The sequence below is a fragment of the Loxodonta africana genome, chromosome 16 (assembly GCF_030014295.1).
Source record: "Loxodonta africana isolate mLoxAfr1 chromosome 16, mLoxAfr1.hap2, whole genome shotgun sequence".
In the NCBI taxonomy this organism is placed as follows: Eukaryota; Metazoa; Chordata; class Mammalia; order Proboscidea; family Elephantidae; genus Loxodonta; species Loxodonta africana.
Genome location: NC_087357.1, coordinates 19958794 through 19971537, shown reverse-complemented (window position 1 = coordinate 19971537; position 12744 = coordinate 19958794). Strand labels below are relative to the sequence as shown.

Genomic DNA, 12744 nt, shown 5'->3' with positions numbered 1-12744 from the left:
AAGGAAACATGGGGAAACAGTGAAGACAAACTTTATCTGTCTCATAATAGTCAAAATACCATTTCATGTGGCTGGAAAGGAAATAAAATGAAGAATATGCCAGTATCAGGACACTTTCTGAATTTTGGAGAGGATGGAAAAACTTCTAGAGAGGAGATCTCAAATTGAAAGCAAAGCTTATGAATTGCAATACTGCCTTTTGGTATCTAAGCAATGTGTTACTAAGGAATGTAATCCACAGAAGAGTTAGTATGAAAAATCTTAGTTATTAAGAATTACAATGGGTATGGGGCATCAAAATAAGCCCCAGTGATTTAACATTGGTATGGCCTAAGTTTATTAGTGGAATTTGAATAACTTGTATTCAATTACTTATTCTCAAATATTTAAGTGCCCACCATATGTGAGGTGTCTCTTGTAGAGCAAACGGTTAACACGTTTACCTGATAACCAAAAGGTTGGAAGTTTGAGTCCACTCAGAGGCACCTCAGAAGAAACGCCTGTGATCGGCTTCCGAAAAAATCAGCCATTGAAAACCCTATGGAGCACATCTCTACTCTGACACATAAAGGGTCCCCATGAGTTGGAGTGGACTCCACAGCCTCTGGTATGTGTGAAGTACTTGGGATACTGAAGTGATCAAGATAAATAGGCTCTTTGCTCAAATAGAGCTTACATTCAGGTGTATATTAACTCTGAATTGTGACTCTAGGTGCACCATACATTGACTAAAGCAATGATTCTTCAGAGCGGGAGCAAAAACCAGTACTTTTTTTTTATGTTTGGACAGTGGGTCCTCTTGGTTGTGGGGTGGGGGTGTGCGAAGAGATTTCCCCGCCAAAAATATACACAGACTTGATGTTCTGCTTGGTAGTTTAAGATTGTAACTCCAAATTACCTCTGAGGCACCAAACTAGCCCCACCTAAGAAGCAAATGGGAGTATAGGAGAAAAATTACTCTTATCAGAGCCCTCAGAAGCCATGGCAACTTCTAGGCCTGCTCTGGAAAACCATGGACTACAACTCCCACAAGCCCCTGCGATCCCCCTTCCACCAGGCCGCTTCGATTTATGGGAAAGGGCGGGAGTGTGAGGGTAAGGTTGTTCGCGCTCTTTGTTGCGTCATCAGCGTGCGTCTCCAGGATTAAAGCGAGGACTAGGCCCCGAAAGTATGGCGGCTACCGAGGCAGCGATGGCGTCGTCGTCTTTGTCTTTGGAAACAGACACAGCCCCAGTGCTAGAAAGTGCGGGAACAGCCGCAGCAACGGCCGCGATCTCGCCAGCAACGGCTGCAGGCGCGACGACTGAGGATCCGGCTGAGACTGAGGCCGCGACGGCTTCGGCTGAGGTCTCGACTGAGACTGCGACGGCTGAAGCTGCGGCTGAGACTGCGGCCTCTACAGCCGAGGTTGGGCCTGAGACTGCGGCTGCTTCGGCCGAGGCTGAGACTGAGACTGCGGCCGCTACGGCTGAGGCTGCGACTGAGACTGCGGCCGCAACGGCTGTGACTGAGGCTGCGGCTGAGACTCAAGCTGCGACCGAGGCTGCGGCAGAGACTGAGGCCGCTGCTGGATCGGAAGGGGGTGATACCAAGTCCGCTATGGCTAATAAGCTGCTGTCCCTAAACGGCGTGTTCGCTGTGCACAAGCCCAAAGGGCCCACCTCAGCCGAGCTGCTGAATCGGCTGAAGGAGAAGCTGCTGGCAGGTACTGAAGCCTGGGTGGGGACCACGCCAAGGCTTCGCCGCGAAGGGAAGGCCGCAGAGAGCACATGGGCTTTTTGCGACGCTCATGGCTCAAGAGCTAAAAGGAAGGGAAAAGGAGAACGACCACTGAATTAACTATGGACAGAAATCTGGGGCATCTCGGGCTTGGACTTAGCCTGATGTGGACTCCTGTAGCCTAGTTGGCAGTTGTCGCTCTCTAAGGCGGGGGGAAAAAAAACTCAACAAGCCTCCGTCTTTGTCCGTGCTGGCCAATTTTTTGTAATCTGACCTCTCAGGAGCCTTTTGTTTGGTGCACGTGAATGAACCCGTCAGAAAGGAAGTACTGATTCTGTGCCCCCAAAGTTGCATTCTTAAAAATATATTAGAAATGCAGATATTACATAGTTAGCCGAGACTTAATACAGTGTTTTTCACATTTTAGTGGTCATAATTACTTGGGGGTTCTTTGTAAAAATACAGATTACTAATCTACTGATCTCTACCTCCCAGAGATTTTGATTCTGGGGATGTGGGATATTTTTAGGAAACTGCATTTTTAAACAGTTGTCTCAGGTGATTCTGGTGTAGTCGGGGGTTGATCACAATTTGAGGAACACTAAATATAACGTCTCCAAACAAAAAAAAAAAATCGTTGCAGCCAAGTCCGACTTCTTCAAGAGCCTTTTTTTGTTTCTTCGTATACACTGGGAGAAAACTAGAAAAACCTAAAGGGTCAGACAGTTTATCAGCCTGGTAGATCATTTCAGACAGTGGCATTAAGGAACTTTAGGTGTATTGAACACCTACAATAACGCAGGCCTGTGCTAGGCTATGAAGATAGGAAGGTGAAAGATACGATCCTTTTGCTTAATTGAGCTGATAACCTAGTAATTTCTGCAGCCTTTGGTGATAGAACTATTTAGCTAGGTATTTAAGGCTCTCCAGATCTTGGTCCTGTTCTTCCTTCCCATTAAATCGGTATAGGGACTTTCTTCTTACACTGTCCCCTGGCAAACTTTATGAAAATGCAAAACCAGGTAATTACCCTGATAAAAACCAAACCTGTTGCCTTTTGAGTGGGTTCTAACTCATGGCCACTCCATGTGCTCCAGAATAAAACTGTGCTCCACAGGTTTTCTTGGCTGGGGCAAACGGTTAAGCACTCAACTGTTAGCTGAAAGGTTGAGTATTCTAACCCACCCAGAGGCCTCTCGGAGTACAGGCGTGATGAGCTGCTTCTGAAAGGTCACAGCGTTAAAAACCCCAGGAAGCAGTTCTACTCTGCACACATGTGGTTACCACGAGGTTGCCATGAGTTAGAATTGATTCAATGACAATTTAAAACAACATGGTTATCTTTAGTGCACCAGACTTCAGATTGCTGCAGAAGTGGGCTGCTGCAAGGATATTTACCCATTTTTTTAAGAATGTTTTTTTCCTAGAAAATGAATTCCAGTTTCTGACAACTAATTTTGGAATACCATTCCTTTGTTAATGTTACCATAGCTTAATATGTTTAGTTTGTACAATAATTTTTGTTTTGAATAATCCACCCTCCTTCCCGTTATATTTCTGAAGATTCTACTTATTTGTCTTGGTAATTTTTTCATCTCAATTACTCTCATAGAAGCTGGAATGCCGCTTCCAAAATGCAACAAGAGGAAAAAGCAGACTTTCAAAATTGGGCATGGAGGAACTCTAGACAGTGCAGCCAAAGGAGTTCTGGGTAAGAGATATATGAATGAAAGTTTTTTGTAACTGCCACTTAATATTAGAAAGATATTGAAAACAGGTAAGATTGGCTAAAGCCATGCCCGTTTTCTGTCTACTTTGAACTATTTTGCACTTACTGGATTTATGTTATCTCGTAAAGAAGCTTTCAGTGGTACAAGATATACAAGCTTATTTATTAGAAATAACTTTTTATGTGTGAATAGGACTTTGAGAAAGGGTTTGTATGTGTATGGAAAGAATTAACATAGCAGGCCTGAGATTGCTACCTTTAGAAAGACCAGCTTGCAAAATTGGCCCTTGGCTGGTATCTAGGAACTTGGATTTTGGAAATGTTCTCACTCTCTGATAACAGCGGTTCACGGTGCCTATAATGTGCAAACTGTGGTTTATGTTGAACCCCTGCTTTCCTTCTAGGAGCCTGGAATTTTTTCCACCAACATAGGCAGAGGGTGCTTATGTCACCAGCCCCCAATAAAAACTTTCAATGCCGAGTTTCTCATGGGCTTTCCTGGGCAGATACATTGCATACATGTTACTGCATTTTTCGTTGCTGGCAAAAGGAACACTGCTGAAGTATGCCTCCTCATAGGAAGGAGAGAGCGTAAGGAAGCCTGTGCCTGGGTTTCTGGACTCGGCCTGTGCTTTTTGCCCATATGATCTAGTTTTGTATCCTTATTACATCACTAGTAAATCTTAGCCATAAGCACAACTGGTGCTGAGTGAACCTTTAAATGTGGCGGTGGCCTTAGGGACCCCAAACAAAAGATGCAGCTCTTTTTTATGCCTATATCTAATCTAATCTCTTGAGATTGCAGCTTCTTTTTAGAAGGTGAACCTTGTAGCTCCTGAGAGGAAGTCACTTTGTCTTGGAGACATATTGAACAATTTATTGCTTGTGGAAGAAAATTGGAGAATTGATGAGAGGAGAAAAATCACTGATGTTTCTTTTTTCCATCTTTTTTTTTTTTTTTAATGTCTGTGGCAGAGGCTCTGGAGTATATTTTTATGGACTGCTAAAGAATGTGTGCATATACCATTGTATAGTGCTGTTGGGTCATTTCCAACTCCAAGCGAACCTGTATACAACAGAATGAAACACTGCCTGGTCCTGTGCAATCCTGAGTATCGTTGCTATGTTTGAGTCCGTTATTACAGTCACTGTGTCAGTCTATCTCGTCAAGAGTCTTCCTCTTTTTCACTGACTCTGTACCAAGTATGATGTCCTTCTCCAGGGACTGGTCCCTCCTGATAATGCATCCAGGTACATATGATGAAGCCTTGCCCTCCTCACTTCTAAGGAGCATTCTGGCTGTACTTCTTCCAAGACAGATTTGTTCATTCTCTGGTAGTCCATGGTATATTCAATATTCTTCGCCAACACCGTAATTCAGAGGCATCAGTTTTTCGGTCTTCCTTATTTGTTTTCCAGCTTTTGCATGCTTATGAGGCGATTGAGAATACTGTGGTTTGGGTCAGGTGAACCTTAGTCCTCGGGGTGACATGTTTGCTTCTTCACACTTTAAATAGGTCTTCTGCAGCAGATTTTCTAAATGCAGTGCGTCATCTGATTTCTTGACAGCTGCTTCCATAGGCACTGATTATGGATCCAAGTAAAATGAAATCCTTGACAACGTCAGTCTTTTCTCCATTTATCCTGACGTTTCTGATTGGTCCACTTGTGAGGGGTTTTGTTTTATGTTGAGGTGTAATCCATACTGAAGGCTGTACTAAAAAACTAAAAAAAATTAAACCTGTGGCTGTCGAGTTGATGCCAACTCGTAACGACCCTGTAGGGCAGAGTAGAACTGCCTCATAGGGTTTCCAAAGAGCAGCTGGTGGATTCGAACTGCCAACCTTTTGATTAACCACTGGTCTCTTAACTTTTTAGGGCTTCAAATCCTCTTTGCTTTCAGCAGGCAAGGTTGCGTCATTTGCATATCACAGGTTGTTAATGAGTCTTCCCAAAACCTGTTGCTGTGTTCTTCATGTAGTCCAGCTTCTCAGATTTTTTGCTCAGCATACAGATTGAATAAGTATGGTAAAAGGGTACAACCGTGACCCACACCTTTCCTGATTTTAAACCACACAGTATCCGCTTGTTCTATTCGAACGACTGCCCCGTGGTCTATGTGACTACATTTGTAGTCACAGAAATATGCTGAGATTCTTCCCAACTCACCCCCTCCAAACGAGAAGATTTTATGGAACAGTGCCTACCTTTTTACATGCATTGTACTCTGGGTGTTCTATTTTGCATATTTTAGATAATATTGATCATAACTCATTCAGTTGATTTCATGATACATTAATGGGTTGTGACTCATGGTTTGTGAAATACTGTGCTACAGTATATAGTCCCATTTTTCAGAGCTAAAATTAGATGAAAACAAATAGCAAACCGTGATCTAAGTAAAGCTAAGGAAAAAAATGAAAAATTTTTCAAGGAAAAGGGTAAGATTGGTGAAGAAAATTATATTTTTCAAGAGAACTAGAAACAATGTATGATTTTTTTGTTTTCTAGAATTATAGATGTTATTTAATTTGGGCAAAAATATTTTTAATTGAGGTCAACTAGAAATATTTTCCCCCACGTGTCTGTCAGTGTGTTGTACTGTGGGGGCTTGTGTGTTGCTGTGATGCTGGAAGCTATGCCACCGGTATTCAGATACCAGCAGGGTCACCCATGGAGGACAGGTTTCAGCTGAGCTTCCAGACTAAGACAGACTAGGAAGAAGGACCTGGCAACCTACTTCTGAAAAGCATTAGCCAGTGAAAACCTTATGGATAGCAGTGGAACATTGTCTGATACAGTGCTGGAAGATGAGCCCTCCAGGTTGGAAGGCACTCAAAAGATGACTGGGGAAGAGCTGCCTCCTCAAAGTAGAGTTGACCTTAATGACGTGGATGGAAATCAAAGACCCACAGCCTTCAGTATGGATTACACCTCAACATAAAGAAAACAAAAATCCTCACAACTGGACCAATGAGCAACATGATGATAAACGGAGAAAAGATTGAAGTTGTCAAGGATTTCATTTTACTTGGATCCACAATCAACAGCCATGGAAGCAGCAGTCAGGAAATCAAAAGACGCATTGCATTGGGCAAATCTGCTGCAAAGGACCTCTTCAAAGTGTTGAAGAGCAAAGATGTCACCTTGAAGGCTAAGGTGCGCCTGACCCCGGCCATGGTATTTTCAGTCACATCATATGTGTGTGAAAGCTGGACGATGAATAAGGAAGGCCAAAGAAGAGTTGACGCCTTTGAATTGTGTTGGCGAAGAATATTGAATATACCATGGACTGCCAAAAGAACAAACAAATCTGTCTTAGAAGAAGTGCAGCCAGAATGCTCCTTAGAGACAAGGATGGCGAGACTGCATCTTACATACTTTGGACGTGTTGTCAGGAGGGATCAGTCTCTGGAGAAGGACATCATGCTTAGCAGAGTACAGGGTCAGCGGAAAAGAGGAAGGCCCTCAACGAGGTGGATTGACACAGTGGCTGCAACAATGAGCTTAAGCATAACAACGATTGTAAGGATGGCTCAGGACCGGGCAGTGTTTCGTTCTGTTGTGCATAGGGTCGCTATGAGTCGGAACCGACTTGACGGCACCTAACAACAGTAACAACAGAAATATTTTAATTTTATTTTATTAAATTCAATGCTTTTGATACATGGTACACTCACTGAATAGTACCAGTTACAAATATTGATGGGAATTCCTTCAGCTTGCCAGTCGTTTCTCCTTGTTTCTTCTGGTGATTCTGAGTTGTCGTGGTTATATTGTATCATTTTTTTCTCTTCCACAACTCTATCCTCTAATGGTAAATACTCGAGCATTTACGAAGATTTGCCGGTTATGAAGTGAGGAAGTGATTAAATCCTGTCAACTTAACCTGATGGAAGGTGTCAAAGGCTAACTAATCTTTGAAGAGACAAGTTGGCCGTCGTTGTAGTTTATACTTGGTTTTTCTTAGCATACATTCTCCAAGCTTTCATTTTTTCCTATGTTATTCTTTGTATTAGGTTGATTTGTTATGTTTCTACTTTCTTGATTGTATGCCCCTGGGCACTAATTATCTTTAAATGGTTCATTAGCTGTGATGATGGGTTTTGTTTGTGTAATAATGAACTCTGTCAAAAAAACCTTCATCGTGTCAGACAATCCAGCATGGCTGATTGTATCATATATTTTTCACTGGTGCATATATAAAGTTTCAGTGAGTCCTTTGAGATTGTTCTAAAATTTTTCGTTGTCTGATGGCTGGGTTGAGGTTTCTACCATGTTTAGCACATTGAGAATGGAAAAATGTATATATCTTTTCTCCTATCCTCCCTTTCCAGATTTTTTAGTTGCAAGACAGGTTCAACTGATTGGGGTAATAGGAGTCCTCAAATTATGTTAAAAATACGCTCTTTGCAACTTCACATTGTATATGCCAGGAAATAATGATTTTTAAAAACGTAGATATTTTAAAACACAGTTTACAAGATAGTGTCATAAATATTTCTTTCTTTGATTTGTAGTGGTTGGAGTTGGAAGAGGAACAAAAATGTTGACCAGTATGCTGTCAGGGACCAAGGTAAGAGTACTAGAATGGTTTTGTTTTGTTTTAAATGTTTTCTTAATTTTTTTTTTTATTAACTTTTATTCTGAATTTTTTAAAAATGTTTTTCTTAATGACCTTTGTGTTGGATAAACTGTTGTTTGAGTGAAAAAGTGTCATTATTCCTGAGTACTAATTATAATATTTATAATTCTTATATCTGAGATTCAAAATATTAAGACTATAAATTAGAAATTCTTAATTGAAAAACAAATTAAATCCTTAGGAGCAGAAATTCTACAGTGCTCATAATTAAATATATATATATTTAGATTTTTTTCTGTAATTATTTCTTAGATGGAAAGGAATTTAAAGATCATTAATTCTTTTGGCAGATTTTTTTTAAACTTTGGAACTCTTATAGCAGCAATACCGTTTGGTAAACCATGCACTTTTCAGCAGAAGACGTGATTGGTTGGATGGCTGTTGTTAGCTACTGTTGAGTTGGCTCCATAGGGGTTTCATTGGCTGACTTTCGGAAGTAGGTCGCCAGGTCCTTCTTCCTAGCCTCTCTCAGTCTAGAAGGTCTTCTGAAACCCCTTCAGCATCACACAGGCCTCCACTGACTTGGTGGCTGGGCTTGAGGTGCATTGACCTGGAATTAAACCTGGGTCTCCTGCAGAGAAAGTGAGAATTATACCACTGAACTACCACTGCCCACTGTTGAATGGCTAAAAAATGTTTATTAAAGAAGAGAGTGGGGCTTTGTTAACGTTTTTCACCTCTAAAAAAGAGTAGCCTTGACTAAATTTTTAAAATCCTTTTTAAGGCATTTGATAGGAGAAAGACGAGGTGTTTTGTAGAGGGAGGAGAAACAGTAAACCTGTGGACTGCTGCTGGTATTCAGTCAGTTACCTCAGCATGATGGAAGGAGCATTGAAATAGAAGTCAAGATGTCCAAGTAGTCAGCCTCGTTGGACCTCTCAGTTTTTCCTTAGGAAAAATTATTTAATCACTTCTCAGTTCTTCTCCAGCTCCAAAAGAGATGATGATATCTTTGTTCTAATTAGCAACTAGGTGCTGATTACAATACTTTGGGTTAGGAGCAGTGAAAATGCCTGTGGAAGGAAAATAACTGTGCCAACGGGTAGAGAAGAATATCAGCAAGTTCCTGGACTAAACTTTATTTTTAAAGCCCTTGCTGTAAATGGAATATAAATAGTTGGTAATGTGATCAGATATTATCTAAATTGTTTCTTCTAAAGAAATCTGTAGTAAAAAACTATTTCCAATTCATTGCAAACTCATTGATGACTGTTATAAAATGTAATTGTTACGCAGTGCCAAATTGCTAGATAAGTTTCTAAACACCCTCATTTTTTTTTTCATTTATCTTGTCGTGGACTGGTACTGGCACTGGATCTCACTTTGAGTGGCAGTGATCTAAGTAAGCTTTTCCTGAAAACCACCCGAGAGCATATTGCCTGTCACGGGTCCAGTATATAGTTATCCATTGGCATGAAAACTTTGTGTCCAGGTGGAAGGGATCTAAGTGCCTTAGATAAATGAAAAGCAGTTTGATGTGGCTTGCTTGCGATCTTTAAAATGTTGGTGATCAAAAAAGAACTAACAAAATACAAAAGTTTTATTAAAACGGAGAGTTTGGACTATCATACAGTGAATTTGTGCGTTGTGCTTAAGTACAGTGTTTAGGATCTCTTTACGATATAAATTTTTACCAGTTGCTTAATTGTTCTTAACTCCCAAAATATAAACAGTGGTTACTTTGCTATAGGATTATGGATGATTTTAATTTTTTTCGTAGTATTTGCAGTTTTCTAGAATCTTTGCAATGAATAAGTCACTTTTATTATAATAACATAAAAGGTATATTGACATTAAGGAATGTTTGTGTTTTTATACCCCCAAGATAAAATATGTTGAGTTTATTGGAATATTCATCCTATACTCATCACCCCAAAACTGCACACATACACTATGTTATATGTTTTAAAGTTTTATTTCCAGAAATAGGATGACTGAAATGTAAATACATCATTGGGCTTCAGTTTTGGTTTTATTTGTCAGAAACCATTTTGGTATTCAGCTAAGAAAGCTGAAGGTCATACCGTGATCCTCAGATGACTCTTTAACATAAATAGAAGATCCCAGGTGCGTCTTGTTACAGAAACCTAGTTCTTGTGCTTCACGTTTCAAAAATAGATGTTATCGTCTTGTTAGTTATTTGTGCTTCTCACACTTTTAATTTTAGATTATGTGTTTTTTGGAAGAATTAAATCGATTAAGTTTTACCTTTAAGTATGTTGAAGATTACGTTTTTATCAAAAGTAGTTAAAAAGTGTTAGTGAATTTTTTTTTATAGATTTTGTTTTTAGCGCTGGAAGGAATCTTCAGCTTGAATGAGCATTGCATGCTTGGAAAACTTGTTAAGGTTCCTGGGAACAGTTTATTACATAGCTCACTGCCACTGCCAGTTGCTGTGCAGTTGATTCTGACTCTTGGCGACCCCATGTGTACAGAGTAGAATTGCTCCGTAGGGTTTTCATAGCTGTGACCTTTCAGAAACAGATTGCCAGGCTTTTCTTCTGAGGCAGGGCACCTCTGGGTGGGTTTGAACATTCAAGGCACAGTATACAAGATTGCATTGTGTTTTTCTTAGCACCTAGACATACTATAAGACAAAAACCCAAGAGCAATGTGTTGCATTACAGTTCTTTGTGGGAACTCAGTGTAACCAGATGAGTTACTATAACCACTGTTCAGATGAATCAATTTGTCTTTTTAGATAACAGTAATGATAATAGTATTGTTACCCATTAACGTACCAGGGCCAGGTACTGTTCTAAACTTTGCTTCTTCTCATGAGGTGCTGTAATTATCCCCATTTTAAAATAAGAAAATTGAGACTCCTTTTAGGGAAGACCAACTTAACCTCACTTTCAACTGTGGTGGCGTCAGGATTCACACCCCGCCGGTCTGAGTCTCAGCCTGTGCCTTTCCCACTCACTCTGCTAGGCTTCCACTGCATATGCTTACGTGCTTAATCAAGGTGGACTGTCCCAAAACAGGAGCAGGAGTGGGCATCTCACGTGACGAGACTGAAAGTTTAGTTACCAGAAACTGACTTTTGTCAGTATTAACAAAATAAAAAATGAATTCAAATGCCTCAGAGCATTTTTTCCTGTATTGTATTTGTAAAAAAAGTAATTCTGCACTATGTAATTTGAAAGTGATCTCATCAAAGGATAGTTAGGATGCTATAAAATGCCTGTATGTTTATGGGAATTTGAAGTTCTAATTTTTTTTCTCATTTTTGTCTCTGGTTCCTTCGCTAGCATAATGAGCTTGTCATTAGTGAACTTATATTTCTGCAAAGTACTTCAAACTTCCTCTTAAGAAAATGCTCACATAAATACAGATTATTTTCAGTAGGACCTGTGTTTCTTTTTTCTCACAACTTCATGTGATAACCCATTGCTGCCAGGCCGATTCCAACTCATAGCAACCCTATAGGACAGACTAGAACTATCCCATAGGGTTTCCTAGGCTGTAATCTTGGTGGAAGCAGATTACCACATCTTTCTTTTGTGGAGCAGCTGGTGGGTTTGAACTGCTGACCTTTTACTTAGCAGCTGAGAGCTTAACCACTGTGCCACGAGGCTTCCTACTCCATGTGATACACCAAATAAATTTGAATTTGACCAAAAGAGAGTAGTGAAAAAAATATGTATTACAAGTCAGCCTTGAGATGAGAAGACAGTCCTCAGACTACTAAAAATAAAATAATTCTTCCTGTGTGAATAATGATCTGTTCTTAGAAGTGGCCTTTTTCCCTTCCGAGAGTTTAGGAAGCATCATTTTCTTTTTATTAAGAAAGCACACTTAATAAGTGTGCCACCTCTGCTTTACTAGTTTTGTTCATTTTCTACGTATTAACTTTTGTTCACGTGCATGATCTAGTAGTTTCTAAGATTTGTGTTATTTCATAAAAGAAGTTGTAAGATGATTTATTTTCGTATTTTAATCATAATGCAAAATTGTTGAATCTGGTGATGGCTTTGTAGGGGTTTGTTATAGTAGTCTCCCTACTTGGTTATAATTGAGAATTTTCATTAAAAAGCAAAACTGTCCAACATAAAACTGGTTTTACAAAATTTGTTTAAAATAACAGCGTTTATAAGCCATATTTTTCAATAAAGTCAGGTATTTCTTTCATGTTGGATAGCATGGGCAGTTTCTCAATGTGTGTTTTTGCACAAATACTTACTGCCTATCAAAAACAAACAGCAGTTGCTGTCTCTTATTTTTGCCTTTATCTTGTATCGTGTTGGTTGTACTAGCAAAATTCTATGTAAACTTCAAGATACGCGTAACTGTTTTCCCTTGCCTTTAATGGCCTGATTTTCTCTTTTGTTTGTTTCCTTTAGAGGTACATTGCCACTGGAGAACTGGGAAAAGCTACTGATACGCTAGATTCTACAGGGAAAGTAACAGAAGAAAAACCTTATGGTATGAAGTCCTCCTAATGTAGTCTTCTTTTTAACATTTTAGGAAAAATTTTGTGAGTTCAGATTTGGAAATAAACCTCTTTATTTGATATTACCAGTGATTTTAGGTTAAGAGGATTGGAAATTGTTATCACATTGTTAATTTGGTTTAAGTTTAATTAATTTACTTATTTTTTTTGGTAAAATATATAACAGAATTTGCCATTTTGATGAATTCCATGTGTACA

At 39.7% G+C, this 12744-nt stretch overlaps 1 protein-coding gene across 1 annotated transcript in view; it reads left to right on the top strand.

The window, feature by feature from the left end:
• The first annotated feature begins 1140 nt into the window (after window positions 1–1140).
• Window positions 1141–12744, top strand: part of TRUB1 (TruB pseudouridine synthase family member 1) — a 31669-nt gene continuing 20065 nt past the window's right edge. The window contains exons 1-4 of the mRNA XM_010588971.3: window positions 1141–1705; window positions 3332–3430; window positions 7969–8024; window positions 12437–12518. Coding sequence (XP_010587273.1) covers window positions 1171–1705; window positions 3332–3430; window positions 7969–8024; window positions 12437–12518 — 772 coding nt within the window. The 5' untranslated portion in view covers window positions 1141–1170. The remainder of the gene's footprint in view (window positions 1706–3331; window positions 3431–7968; window positions 8025–12436; window positions 12519–12744) is intronic.